Source organism: Mastomys coucha, unplaced genomic scaffold (genome assembly GCF_008632895.1).
Source record: "Mastomys coucha isolate ucsf_1 unplaced genomic scaffold, UCSF_Mcou_1 pScaffold21, whole genome shotgun sequence".
Taxonomy (NCBI): Eukaryota; Metazoa; Chordata; class Mammalia; order Rodentia; family Muridae; genus Mastomys; species Mastomys coucha.
In genome coordinates, this window is record NW_022196904.1 from 76171036 (window position 1) to 76186660 (window position 15625).

The 15625-nt window shown below is 37.5% G+C and overlaps 1 protein-coding gene across 6 annotated transcripts in view; it reads left to right on the forward strand.

The window, feature by feature from the left end:
* Positions 1-15625, forward strand: part of Nox4 (NADPH oxidase 4) — a 178832-nt gene that overhangs the window by 3561 nt on the left and 159646 nt on the right. For all 6 annotated transcript variants that reach the window (XM_031387254.1, XM_031387255.1, XM_031387253.1 and 3 more), the window contains exon 2: positions 4757-4860. In XM_031387254.1, coding sequence (XP_031243114.1) covers positions 4831-4860 — 30 coding nt within the window. In that variant the 5' untranslated portion in view covers positions 4757-4830. The remainder of the gene's footprint in view (positions 1-4756; positions 4861-15625) is intronic.

Sequence of the window (15625 nt, forward strand, 5' to 3'; positions counted from 1 at the left end):
AAAACAAAACAAAACAAAAAAAACACCACCAGGCAAGGTATTTAAGTTTTATATCTCAATCACAATGGGTCTCAGACATCTAATAGTTATCCAAGAAGATTATTCCATTAGTAGTTTGTGAACTGTGATCTTAGAAATTTTATTTTAAATTATATTCTAAGTAAGATGGTCATATCTCATGCTGTCATAGGACTTAGATTTCTGCCTGGGATGGTGGTATATACCACCTTTAATCCCAGAACCCAGAAGAGAATGCCAAGAGATCCTTGAGTCCTTGGCTGGCTTGGTCTGCAGACTGAGTTCCAAGGCAGCCAGGGTTTCACATACACAAACACAATCACACATCCACACAAAGACACCTTAAAATATCTTGTCATAAAGACAGCAAATAAACACACAAAAAATGTCTTCCAGTAGTTCTACCTATCCTGTTTTGATGGACTATTGCTAGATTTCTATCACCCAAACATGAATCATTCTCAAGGGGAACAACTCTAACTTATACTTATGATGCTCAAATGCATGAATGAAAAGACAAATCTTTCTTTTAAAAATGATGCAGAAAGGATAGAAAGAAAATTGAATAGAACTTTTGTATGGAAAACTGAGGTATTGAAATATACAACAGTGGTACTTATTAGCAACACAATAGAGAAGTATAAACTGGCAAGAAATTCAAACTGGAACATATTGTCTATGTGTCAGATTGCATTCAGAATAAACATCTGTAAGTTGAGATACCTCCATCTAGAATAAAAGAATGAGGAGAAAAAGGAGGAGGACAACAGGATAAGAAGGAGGAGAATAATTACAAGTAACCAACAAAGGTCACTTAGACAGGTAGCTTCCAGGATTTGAGTGCATATCTGTTTGAGACAAATTCTCTTTTACTTTTGATATGTGCTTACCTGAACTGCAGTTCCTGACATTGTGTGTGTGTCTGTGTTTGGATTTTTGTGACATGGTTTCTCTGTGTAGCCCTGGCTGTCCTGTAACTCACTCTGTAGACCAGGCTGGCCTCAAACTCAGAAATCTGCCTGCCTCTGCCTCCCAAGTGCTGGGATTAAAGGCATGTGCCACCACTGCTTGGCTGACATCTTAAAATCATTATTGCCTAAAAAAGAAGTCTTCAGAATGTGGATTAACTTGAATATATAGGTGAACACTGTATACATTTAAAGTTCTCATAGAGAGTAATTCTTAGTTAAAGTCTACATTTATAACAAAAGACATAATTCCCTTGAAACCAACTGTTCTTTGAGGTCAGTGAAATTTTGTCTGTTTATCCTTTTGATGAATATCAACTCTGGCATCCTTGCTGCTAGGATTCTTGGCTGCACAAAGAGAAAGCCAACTGGAGCTAAGTGAAGCAAAACAGGACAGCACATTACAAAGGAACAAGAAAGTACCATGAATTCAATAGAGGGAATGTGTTGGAGTCCTTGGAAGATTGGAAAGTAGTTTCCAAGACTAGAAATTATAGCACACTTAGACAGAAACCTCTTCTCAGCATGTATTTCATTTCCTCTACTCCCCAAGTCGCAGTGCCACAATAAGTCCCCTGAATTTTTTTTTTCAAATAGCTATGGAAATGACTACCACAGGCTCAGGTCTGTGAGTTGACTGTCATTCTACCAATCAATACCAAGAAAAGATCGAAATGGTACAATGTAGGTATAAACTAAACCTTGTTCTGGAAACAGAACAAATTTTAAATCTCATAATTGTTATGGTCACATGACACATTCACATGTTCTTTACATTTACTATCTAATGAAGTATTTAATATTATGTCACATATGAGTATTTCTTTTTTTAGAATACAAACTAATAACAATTTTAATATTGTGCAAAACTATAACATTTTAGAAGATTTTTTATGTGTGTGTTCCTAGTGCATCTCTTTTTTTTATTAGATATTTTCTTTATTTACATTTCAAATGTTATCCCCTTTTCTGGCCTCCCCTATACTGTGTCATTGAGCCTTCTCAGGACCAAGGGCCTGTCCTCCCACTGATGTCCAACAAGGCCATCCTCTGTTACATATACACCTGGAGCCATGGGTTTTTCCATGTGTACTCTTTGGTTAGGGGTTTAGTCCCTGGGAGGTATGGGGGTGCTGGTTGGTTCGTATTCTCATTTCTCCTATGTAGCTGCAAGCTCCTTCAGCTCCTTCAGTCCTTTCTGTAGCTCCTCCATTGGAGACCTTGTGCTCAGTCCAGTGATTAGCTCAGAGCATCCACCTCTGTATTTGTCCTCAAAACAATAGACTTATAGAAGAAATAGAGCTGATCAGCTAAAGGTATAGATGTAGAGGGATTGAGTTTGTTAAAGCTAATTCATAGGTTTGTATGAACTAAGAGGTACTCACTCTACTGACAATACCTGAAGTTGGTAGTTATAAGTAGCATGGAATTTGGAGTCAACCAGATCTCTGTTTAGATATCTCTCATCAACTCAGGTGGGTTTGCTGAGATTATTTCACCTGAATATGAAATAGCCAGATTCATTATTGCCATTTGTAGTTTTGTAAGGATCCACAATATCCTGCAGAGGCAATGTATTATGCATCACACATACTTGCATCTACAACTCTTATTTTCCCTATGTCTTTGATACTTAGGTGCTTTCTCAGGGCATAGAAGATTCCACTAAAATGTCGTATTAAGCAACTCCAAAAGCCTGTGAACTGAGAGCTATTAACCACAAAGATTTCTTCACCAAGACCAATTGTTTTGTACATTGTGTCCAGTTTGATAAATATCTCTGATTTATTTACTGAAAAAAGAAAGTTTTCCAGTGTGTCATCAAACAAACAAAAGCATTAGTCTTTCTGGAGAAAGAATTTTGAGAATATATATTTTTCTGGCCATGCGTTTTTGTATTTTTTTAAGTGACTAGTGGTTGATATTTTTTCTCTTGTTCTTTTGGTAATTTCTTCAAGAATGTTGAATGTATGGACATTTCAGGGCACAAACTAGAATTAAAATCAAATGAAAGATTCAAACACCATATTTATAGCTTCTAGTAGTGTCCTAGTATTTAGAAGCTGCTTTCAGGTTTTCACCTCCTTTCATGTCTACTGTTTGGTTGATTATTGGGCATGGAATAATTGCACAAATGAGTCTCTCACCTTGTTCTCGTCTGCACATCCTCATCTCCCCACACTCTATTGTTAGACAACTTTTTTTAATTAGATATTTTCTTTATTTACATTTTAAGTGTTATTTCCCTTCCTCATTTCCCCTTTGAAACCCCCCCTATCCTCTTCCCCATCCCCCTGCTCACTAACTCACCCACTCCCAATTCCTGGCCCTGGCATTCCCCTACATGGGAGCATAGAGCCTTCACAGAATCAAGGGCCTCTCCTCCTATTGATGACCGACAAGTTACTCTCACAAGCATGGTGACAACATTGTCCTGGTATATCTTGCAGTCAGAACTTCTTTGTAGACTAAAAGAGTTTGTAGTTAGGTTGTTGCTTACTTTTTTTCTTTGGTAACATGACGAATCCCTCATAGCATATATTTATGCAAACTTTAAATTTTGCTCAGATTTTAGGAAATGTACAGGCTTTATGCAGTTAACCTGTGGTTCACTTTGCTAAAAAAAAAAAAAAAAAAAAAAAAAAAAAAAAAAAATTCTATCATAAAACAATTCGAGCTCTATTTTCTCCAAATGATACCCTTATTTGGACAGAATTTTTACTCTACATTCTTAAGTCTACTAGCACATCAGTATGTAGTCACCCAGAACATAAACACCACTTTTTAATTTTAAATTCTTTGGTGCTATTTCTTTTTCAGCTGACCACTTTGCTTATATTTGGAAAAATTGAATCATAAACAAATTCTTAATTTCTAAAATATGTCATTACAAATTTTTAGTGGGTTTTTGCATCAGAACTTTTCCTGGAGAGAGACAACACACACATCTACTTACCCTAGATAAGGAATCTACAATGGGCCAAAGTTCAGATGCTACCAACATCCAATCGGGTGAACCAATGAATTTCATTGGAGTTCATATGGATAGGATGAGAGGATACTGATAGGAGCAGAAATTACTCAAAGGCAGCTACATCACCAAAGCCCACCCCAGCATGTGTGACAACTCACAAAATTAGGAACCTAGAGTACACTGAACAGCCAATGGGCAGCTCAACAGATTATAGAGTATTCATTCCAGGTGCCCCAATGAGTCTAAACCTCTTCCAGTCAGCTGAATGTTTTCACTTCTTTAGGCAGCTGGCCTGACCTCAGGGTCTGCTTTGCAGCTTGGTTTGTTGGAGAGTCTTCCTTACAGCTCAGCTTCCTTGCATCTGAACAGATCTCTGTTTTTTACTATTCAATTTGTCAGGTAGGAAGATAGTGAATCTGGTCATTTCCAGGGACATCTTAAAACAATTTTAAGTTGTTACTTTTCTTCTTAAAGAGCTTCCTGCCTGATGGAATGCATCGATCTCACAGGAAGTTATTCCACAACATAGAATATTGTATTATTATTTTGGATATTTTAAATGAAATTTGAAGCCAAATTTTCTATGGTACACCGGAAGTTAAGAAGACTCACAGCTAAACTTCTTTCCTTGGGCATGGAAACATGCATGGTTGCACATAACCTTTCAAAGACTATCAGAAGTACTCTCAGAGACTTCAATTAGATAAGTTACTTATTGCCAAGCACTAATTAAGAAAATGCCTTACAGTCACATTTTATGGAGGCATTTTTCTCAATTGAGTTTTCCTTCTTTCAGAAAACTCTGGCATATATCACGTTGACATAAAACTACCCAGCACAATAGTCAAACCTACAGAAACAGAGAATAAAATGGTAATTGCCAGGAATGCAAAGTTTGAGGTGAGGAGACTTGTAATTTATTGATAAATTGGTAGAAAGTTTGTTATATTTAATGAGTAAGTCATAGAGATGTATCAAACAATACAATAATAAAATACTATAGCATGACCTTAACTTGTGTTATGAGTGCTTTAAAAAAACAAAAATAAAGGACAGAAAAAAACTTGAATATAAGGAATATCTATTATTTATTTTTTATTTTGTGAGTATCACATGTGTTCAAATTCATGAAATTGTAAACATTAGACATATGTAGTTTTGTGTATCAGTAATACACCAGTAAATTTGTTAAAAGATTTAAGTGTTGATTTATTCAAAGCAACATGATATAATGTAATACACTTACATGATATGAAGACAAATTAATTTTAAATTGCTCTGTTAAGCTCATGGATGACTTCAGTAATGTAAATACAATAATATAATAATTTTATTTGTAATGCCAAAGCAGAGGAGACTGATGTTCTAGATGAGGAGTGTCTTGTTTCAATATGTCTATGATTTAGAAATTGTTTTGGTCATAAGTGCAGTTGGGCTTGTTTGGAAACAAGCATGAGCATTGTGTGTGGACCATATGGAAAATCTGAAGGGTTTCTTCTTTTTATGTTTATTTTGCTTGGATAAATGTCAGCTTTTTGAAAATGAAAATTTTGGAAATTAATTCAAGCAATTCTGAGCCCTTAACTATGGCTTAATGAAACATTTATTAAAATTTTCTACTTTGGTCTTAGATAGTCTATGTTCAGTTTTGAGAGAGGACTTGGGATTTCTTCTGATACATAGGCACTTATGATCAGGTCTTATCTTTGCCACTGGAATATATGTTAACAACCGGACAGCTGGAAAAATGCCAGCTTCCAATAGTGACCCTGGCTTATAAAATTTCCAACAGGAAAAAAAGTTTCAGAACTACCCACAAATCTGTGCAATCTGTGAAAGTTCATCTCGACAGGCTTGATGGTACAGATGAGGCAGACTTGCAGCTTCAGCATTCTGGAGCCTGAGGCAGGAGGATGAACAATTTGAAGTCAGCCTCCATTATAGAGTAAGATCCTGTCACAGCTCTCTTTCTCTAACTTAAAAGTTTGTTTCACAGAGGCAGAAAGTAGAAAACTGGCTGAGAGGAGGCAGATGCATAAAGCAGTAGGAGAGAGGTTAGATGCTCACTGAAAGGATACCAAGTTTCAGCTGAACTGGAGTTCATTCTGGATGATCTTAATTGTCATAGCACACTTTTGGCTTCAAATTTCTAGAAGACCTACTGTGTGTGTGTGTGTGTGTGTGTGTGTGTGTGTGTGTGTGTGTCTTGAATGTTTGAGGATGGGGTTTGAAATTTAGAGCCACACAAATGTAGATAAATAATCTACCCCTTAAATTTCACTTACAGTCACATGATAGATTTTAAATTTTCTTCCCTCAAATGTATGACAACTTGATGAGGTAATGGGTTGTTATTAAGCTTGATTCCATCTTTATGAAAAATGTCATACACATAAAATAAACATATGTGGTTACTATTAAAAGCTACATAATAAGCAAATGAATGCAGAATCATAGTTGTATATAACAGGATACAAACAATTGTACTTTTACGTGGTGTGGTATCCAAAGTATCATAAAATTCTTGGGCTGGAGTGAAGCTTTAGCAGAAGAGCTTTGCTAAATTTAGGAAGATAGAATCTAAAATTTTCACAGAAGCTCCTCTGTTAGCCTTGGAAATGAAAAAGTTCAATCCTGGAATAGATTGTTACAAACTGGAAATTCTGGATCAAAGCCAGTGATTTTCAAGTGATATAATTATGATGAAAGCAAGCTAGCAACTAAAATTGAAAAATATTCTTTTATCAGAAAAAAACACAAGTATTATAAGTTGGCAGAGAAAAAAATCTGTCTCCTTTTTATTATTTTTTTAATATTAGTGTTCTTTAGAAAGTATAATCACTATACACAAGTATGTTGTGTGATTCATTACAAAATTGTGTGCACTTGCTAGTAATCAAAATATTGCCTTTCAGCAGGGTGTACTATCACCTTGCTGTTATCAGAACTCAGAAGGCTGATTCTGGAAGACTACGCATGAATTTGAGGCTGTTTGAGCAACTCAAACAAATGACTATCTCTCTCTCTCTCTCTCTCTCTCTCTCTCTCTCTCTCTGTGTGTGTGTGTGTGTGTGTGTGTACTGAATTTGGCATCTAAAATGTCTGCAACCTCCATATATGGAGGCTTCCTAGTGGAAGTCACCTGTGTTGCAGTAAATAAAGCAGAGGAAAGGCCTGGGGATGGTGGAAATGGAAGTGGGATATGGGGATATCTCAGTCCTGCCTGGATCAGGATCCTTCAGGAGGGCAGTCTAGGCTCCTCTGATTTTGTTGCATTCATTCATCATAAGTCTTACAAGCAAATAATCTCCTACAAGTCCTGTTGAAATAAGATTAAAAACCTCTTCCCCAATCTAACAATTTTTAATCTTTTATTCTGAGGTTAACATACTCTTAAGGTATATAAGCTGATTTAATTTAGCAGCCCTTTCTAAAATCTAGTGTGTTTTAGTAGCCATGTTGCCTGTCTCATGGACATTTAAGAATGTTAAAGACAATAATAACACATCATTTATTCCACGTTTTTAAAGTAGCTGATAAAGGAAAAACTGCTAACACATGTGACCTGTGTATAGAAGCCAGGAGAAGTCTAGTTAATAGGCAACATTTTGGGGGAGTGGTGGTGTTTCTCGGTAACCTTTTAAAATTGCATTTTGGTTTGGCCTTCTAAAAATTATGGTTATGTTCTATGTCTTTACTCCTAAAGGTACTCTATTTTAATATTACCTTTAAACACCCTTTAAAAAACTCTAGAAACTTTATAAATTGAGGCTCTTAAATGAAATTAAATTAAATTTACATCCATGAAGAAAATATATTACTTTGGACATTGCTAACTACTAGGATGTGTCATATGCAGTTATTATGTGTTATGAAAGATAACATGATGGTAATAAATAATATTTTTAGAATAATTAGTAGTAGCTTGTCTATTCAAAATAAACTATACTCCAATAAATGGTCTTACCTCTATTACATAGATAGAATACTAAATAATATAAACAAAATTAAAGAGGGAAAAACATATCTCCCTATTAATTTTTGTACTGATTTGTTATTGAAATCTTGTATGAGATATATTGGAAGATAAAAAAGAAATGTACTGATATAAAATGACTTTTACCTATTTTGCTAGTTTTAATGTGTTTTCTGGAAAATTATACATAGTTTACATTTTATTTCTACTAAATGGCACTAATTAAGAACACAGATCTTTAATTAGATTGATTGGTATCAGAAGCAAACTTATTCATGACAGCACACTTACAGTGAATTTCTCAAGAGCAATAAAAAGTAAATTAGAGTTTTGACAGGCTTTATCAATCACAATTCTGTATTTTTATTAATTTAGTAATTATACATTGCATTCAAAAAGAGGTAAACATATGAGCTAGTTGGTTCATTTTACATGGACCTTAGTAATTTTAGTTCCAAAGGGCAAAATGTTAGTTTCATATTAACCAAAGCATCGTGATCAAATTAACTTGGGTACTATTGAGGCTTTTAAAAAGTGATTTGGGTTTAAAGGCATGAATATTCTTTAATGTGCCTGCAAACTCTGAAAGAGGGGTTTCCTCTATCCAGAAAGCTGGATGTATATAAATTTAGTGCAATATAAAACACTGAGACTTGTTGCTTTCTGAGTCTAAAAAGAGCTACAATAATATTTTTAAATCATAGATGTTTATTCTTTTTAATGTTGTAAATGTTTAAAATTTTTAAAAGAAGTTTTAAATCTCCCAATTGTGTTTTTGTAATATTAAAATAACATACCTTTTAGGAGTAAAGACATAGAGCATAACCATAATTTTTTATTAATCATTTTATTCATTCACATTTCAAATGATATCCCCCTTCCTTGTTACCCCTCCACAGACTCCCATCCCAACTCCTCTTCCCCCCTACTTTGCCTCTATGAGGGTGCTCCTCTACCCACTCACCCACTCCTGCCTCACTGCCCTACCATTCCCCTATGCTTGGGCATCAAGCCTCCACAGTTCCAAGGGCCTCCCCTTCCATCAATGTCAAATAAGTCCATCCTCTGCTACATATGTATGTGGAGTCATAGCTCCCTCCCTCTTTGGTTAGTGGTTTGGTTGGTGGACCTCTGGGTGGTCCAGTTAGTTGATATTGTTCTTTGTATGGGGTTGCAATTCCCTTCCGCTCCTTCAGTCCTTCCCATAGCTCTTCTATTGGAGTCTCAATGCTCAGTTGGATGATTGGATGTGAGTACCTGCATCTGTATTGGTCAGGTGCTGATAGAATCTCCCAGGGAACAGAAATAACAGGCTCCTGTTAGCTATATAATCATAATTTTTAGAAGACAAAACAACAAAAATACAACTGAGTTCTGGATCTTCAGCAGTCCATAATTTCTTTTCCACCAGAGGCAATGTTCTTTTAGCCTCAGCTGATGATTTTCCTGTATTTTTTAAAGTCCAAATCACTTCATAAGGTTTGAGATAAATTACTTAGTTTTTGAGTGGTTAGTCCCATAATAGACTATAGCCAGTTAGTCAATATTTCCGATGAAGGGAACATTGACAACGAATTATTTCTGTTACTTAAGGAAAAAAATACCATTCAAACAAAATTTAAAAACAGGAAAAAACAAATATACAAAAACCAAAAAGGGAAGAGAGAGAGAGAGAGAGAGAGAGAGAGAGAGAGAGAGAGAGAGAGAGAGAGAGAGGAGAGAGAGAGAGAGAGAGAGAGAGAGAGAGGAGAAGGAAGGAAAGGAAGAGAGGAAGGAAGAAGGAAGAAAAAAAAGAAAGAAAGAAAGAACGAACATCTAAGTTTTATCTGTTTGGGTGAGAACCAGCTGCATTGGTCTAGGTTAAGTCATCTGAAGCTTCAGTTTTAGCAGCAAAGCTCTGCCCAGCATCCCTATTCAGGTTTTACTGCCCTGCGCTGATTAATCCTTAGCTGAGAAGATGCTAAGCAACAAGTCTGGGTAGTCTGTCTACAGGGTTTAACTTGGTCGTCTGCATCTGGTATCACCAGATTCTTTCCACACTAGTGCTGCCACCCAGACCTCTTGCCTTGCTAATTAATAATGGACAGAACTTTGAACCTGTAAGCCAGCCTAAATTAAATGTCCTTTACAAGAGTTGACCACATGGTGTATCCTCACAGATGTAAAACCCTAAGACAGGGGATATGAAAAAAGGGCCCATATTTTTCTAATCTGAGGGTTATTTATTCATTTTAATCTGATATGGTATCCTAAATGATAAAAAGGAAAAGGAAATGCTTCATCCAATGAAGAACTTCCTGCATCCTTATGGCTGTCAGGGAATTCTGTAATGACCCCAATATGTCAGCCTACCTGTAGGTTTTAATAGTTCCAGCAACCACCCTAAGTGGTAGTTACTGGATGCTGCATAACCATTTTTCTTTATTTTTAAAGAAGAGAAAAGATAGTTTTTGCTAACATCAAAAGGGCTGTTCGGGATCAGGCAGAGGATTAGGGATCTTCTGCCAGCAACAGGGAGTGCCCTATACAGAAGGCTTCAATTATCCTTCCAATATCTGAAACTGAAATGATGGCATAATCTGAAAACAAAGGAGGAAAAGATAGGTTCCCAGCCCTCGGTATGTGAGGCCCTTTGGGCTGATGCCAACTACTGAGAAGCACTCAACCATCCTTGCTAGAACCGAAGTTGTGTTGATTCCATGTGGATGTCAGTTCTGCTCATGCCCTCCAGGTATCCAGGAAGCATGGAATCCTGGGGCAGGGCTAGAAAGAATGAACCTTATCTGGGCAGGAAGACTCGCACGATCTCAGCTGGCTTGAGTGCCTTCTCCAAGAGGTTTTTCAGTGAAGTAGCTCTCCTCTACCGGGGAAAACAAGTGCTATATTAACGTTGGGGAGTGGATGGAGGTTTTCAGGGTGATTGCTTATTATTTGCTATTACCGAGGTTCTGGTACTATCAGTAAGAAGAATTCCAGGTGCTTGCTAGACATGTCCTTATAGGGAGGGAGGAAGTTAAAAATTGTAATTTGGCCAACAAGCTACATGACTACATCAGAGGTGGCAGAAAGGGGGAGTTGTCATGCTTTGAATATGCTTGGCCCAGGGAGTGGCATGAGTTGGAGGTGTGGCCTTGTTGGAATAGGTGTGTCACTGTGGGCATGGCTTTAATACCCTCATTCCTAACTGCCTGGAAGTGAGTCTTCCACTAGCACCCTTCAGATGAAGATGTAGAACTTTCAGTTCTGCCTGCACCATGCCTGTATGGATACTCTCATGCTCCTGCCTGATTGTTACTGGATTAAATCTCTCAACCAGTAAGCCAGCCCCAATTAAATGTTATCCTTAGAGTTGCCTTGGTCATGGTGTCTATTCACAGCAGTAAAACTCTGTCTTAGTCAGGGTTTCTATTCCTGCACAAACATCATGACCAAGAAGCAAGTTGGGGAGGAAAGGGTTTATTTGGCTTACTTCCACATTGCTGTTGATCACCAGAGGAAGACAGGACTGGAACTCAAACAGGTCAGGAAGCAGGAGCTGATGCAGAGGCCATGGAGAGATGTTTATTACTGGCTTGCTTCCCCTGGCCTACTCTTATAGAACACAAGACTTCCAGCCCAGGGATGGCACCACCCACAAGGGGCCTTACCCCCTTGATCACTAATTGAGAAAATGCCCCACAGCTGGGTCTCATGGAGGCACTTCCCCAACTGAAGCTCCCTTCTCTGTGATAACTCCAGCTTGTGTCAAGTTGACACACAAAACCAGCCAGTACAAACTAACTAAGACAGGGGTCATACAGTTACATGCACCAGAGCATACAGGCCTAGAGCAAGGAGGCAACAGTCCTAACTCCTGCCATATGCGGAGGAGATTTTCAGTATTTGGACACACCTTGAACTCATTCTTGCTCTGGACTGGCTTCCCCAGTTGCATGGCCCCCAAGTTCTGTCCCCAACATAAGCCTTGGACAGTGAGAACTTTCAAAACCCAGGCTAATCTTTCTGGCCTAGACAACTAAGAGTGGAATCACATGGTACCTTTTCCATATCTTTCCATTACACTATGTTATAATTTCCTCGAGCAGTCCACAGATTCCAAGGAGACAATCCTGAAGTTGTTTTTTGATGAAGCCCTCTCCACATTCACATGATCTCTATTATGAAGGTTACATATATTGTCCTGCCAACTACCTCCAAGATCATCTCCAACTTTTGAGGTCTTATCATAGCTGGACATGGACAATACTTATTCTCAGGTAGAGGGACATCAGAACAGGTCACTTATATTAAACTGGAGACACTGAAATACTATATTTCCCCCAAAGTTTGTAGTTGTGTGCCTTTAGGCTGAGCATTGAATCTCATTAAATGTAAAATATCCTACCCACTTTTTTCAGTAGCTTCTTTCTGTTTCTATGCTTTTTAGTCTAACCAATCTGTGTGATGGATATATTGTCTCTGCAGATGTGGTACAAGAGGTAGCTTAGTTTCTTTAGCAAGTACTTCTAGAGGTTTTTTTAGAGATTTGAAAAGATCTTATATATTGTCCACCACCATGTTATGTTTGTTTCACAATTGTTACTAATTTGCGTGGTGTGTAGTTACTGGAAGATTCTGAAGTTTATTTCCATCTAATGCATTCTAAGGCGAAGCCAGCATGAAACAGAAGGATTTGTCATCTCTGTCATCTCAGACCATTGCTGCCCCACAAGGACTTTTATAAATGGTTCTTGGAGAGCAGCAAGTTGGGAGTCCCAGACTGACCTCTGAAAGTGTTTCATATTGTTCTTTTGTTCTTATGAAGCCAACTTGTATTCCAGATGGAGGCTATTTTTAATTAATTGTTGTAATGTCTTACAGGCACTATTATACTGGCAATCAAGACATATTGCTTCCTTTTTACTTCCATTGTTATTCATCTATGCAATTGGGTTAGAAGATCAAATAATTAAATTTGTTAAGAAAAATTTGTCCTTTGCAATATAATCTCCTTATTGTGTCTGATTCCACCTTTTATTTTAAGGAACAAAATCATGGCATCATCATTTAAAATAAAATGAAATCTATAAAGTCCTCAGTGACACTGCGATCTCAAGTAGAGCTGACAGTATCTTCATTTATTTCTGAGATTATAATTACAACATTCCCCACCTCTTTTTGTTTTACCTAAATCCTCCCATATACCACTCCTTCCTCTTTTTCAAATTATAGCCATATATATATATATATATATATATATATATATATATATATATATATATATATATATATATATATATATGGCTATAATTTCAACCACTCCCATGTTCTTTCTTTTAGACCCTTCCCAGCCCAATGCTCCATCTCAATGATGTACCTCAAATTGATAGTCTGATTTTCACTCTTCTTTGGTCTTTCTGTCTGGACACTGGTATAGAAACCCTCTGACATTCTACAGAGTGATTCTAGTGACAATCCACTATCTGGATGTTTCAGAAGATTGGCAATTGGATCAGTCTTTGAATCCCAGTTTTACTGTTGTGAACAGACACCTTGACCAAGGCAACTCTTATAAGGACAACATTTATTTGGGGCTGGCTTACAGGTTCAGAGGTTCAGTCCCTTATCATCAAGTCAGGAACACAGCAGCATCTAGACAGGCATGGTGCAAGAAGAGCTGAGAGTTCTACATCTTCATCTGAAGACTGCTGGCAGAATACTAGCTTTGAGCCAGCTAGGATGAGGTTCTTAAAGCCCACATCCACAGTGCCACGCCCACTCCAAAAAGGCCACACCTACTTGAACATGGCCACACCTTCTAATAGTGCCACTCCCTAGGCTTAACATATACAAAGGATCTCATCAGTTTTTCAGTTTAAAATGTAGTTAATAATTTCTACTTTAAAAGCCCCATGAACAACCCTATTTCCTAGCTTCCATTTTCTGACGTACAACTCTGCCTGCTTTCCCAGAGGCCACACCAGCACCAGCAACACAGATAAGAGCCTAGCATAGCCTTCATCAGAGAAGCTTTCACATAGCAACTGATGAAAACAAATGAAGAGACCCAGAGACAAAGATTAGATGGAGCTTGGGAAATCCCCTTGAAGAGGTGGAGAAAAGATTGTAGGAGCCAGGGAGGTCAAGGACACCACAAGAAAACATACAGAATCAATTAACCTGGGTCCATAGGGTCCCACAGAGACTGAATCGCCAACAAGGGTGTATGCAAGGGACTGACCTCAGCCCTCTGCACATATGTAACATTTCTGCAGCTTTGTCTTCTTTTGGTCACCCCTAACAGCAGGAACAGATTGTCTTGGACTCTGTTTCCTGTCTGACTCTTTCTCACTACTGAGTTGCCTCTTCAAGCCTTAATTGGAGAAGATGCCCCTAGTCTTACTGTAATTTGAGATCCCAAGGTGGTTAATATCCCTGAGAGGCCTCAGCTTTTCTGAGAAGAAAGGGAGGAAGAGTGGATGGGGGTGCACAGGTAGGAGGGAAGGAAATAGAGGAGAGGAGGGAGGAGAAAGTACAGTCAAGGTGTTGCTAATTAATGAATTAAAAAAAAAGAAAAGCCCTGTGAACATTAGACATACACAAGGAGAAGAAATTCCCACCGTCTCTTCAAGACTTTCTTCTCAAGAGGTGCCCCTAGGGAATACAATAATTCAGACTATGTCATTAGTCAAATGATTATGTCTTATCTCAGTGACTGCAATCTGGCCCACTCCTGAGAATATTACTAACTCTATAGTTGGCTTGACTTGAATAGTTTGGAGAATATTTATTATTTTCACTGTAAGAAATCATAAAGAAGCAAAGGAAAATTTTTCACAGACACTGATGATTAAAATTCCCATCAAACACATTAGCAAAATCTACTTTGAACAGAATGTTCACTTCTGACCTCTGTTGTCTGTCCATGAATTAGCTGGAGAGCAACACTTATCTGAGAGCTACCACTCACTTACAGGACCAGTGATATCTCTTGTACAGTCATGCCCGTTTTGAGACTTTTTATAGATCATTTCTAAGTATCTTTGTTCTACATGATGGCAGTTTAGGATAAGTAACCTATAAAACAACAAGATACTAAGGTTCGTTCAAATAAAGTATCATGACAGTGTGGAAAATATCAATGTGCATCCCAATGGTTTTTGCATTACATTATTTTCACATTAGCTTGAGCTTCCAGAATGAATAAGCCCTAAAAAGCCTTTAGTACCAAAATAAAGCTCCCTACATAAACTGCAAAGACAAAAACAAAGTTTGAATTTGTTTAGCTGAGAATGATTAACTATTTGGACTTTACTTCCTATTTGTTTTCATGTTTTGACCTTTGAATTAAACTCTGATTTTTCTAAAAATTCATTTTTTCTTAAAGTTGAATCATGACTTTCCTTGGGAATAAGACCATGCCCTCAAGGAACACTTCTATCAAAACATGAGTTAATATTTTCTATGAAAATGATAGTGCTGGTGTTTTGAAATCTGAGATAAAAGTTATAAGTTTTGTGGATGCCAACAAGTGCTTGCTGCCAGAAGCCTGTTTATAGCTGTCTCCTGAGAGGCTCTACCAGTGCCTGGCAAATACAGAGGTGGATGCTTGCAGCCAACCATAGGACTGAGCACAGGGTCTCAAACAGAGGAGCTAGAGAAAGGACCCAAGGAAGTGAAGAGATTTGCAGCCCTATAGGAAGAAAAAGA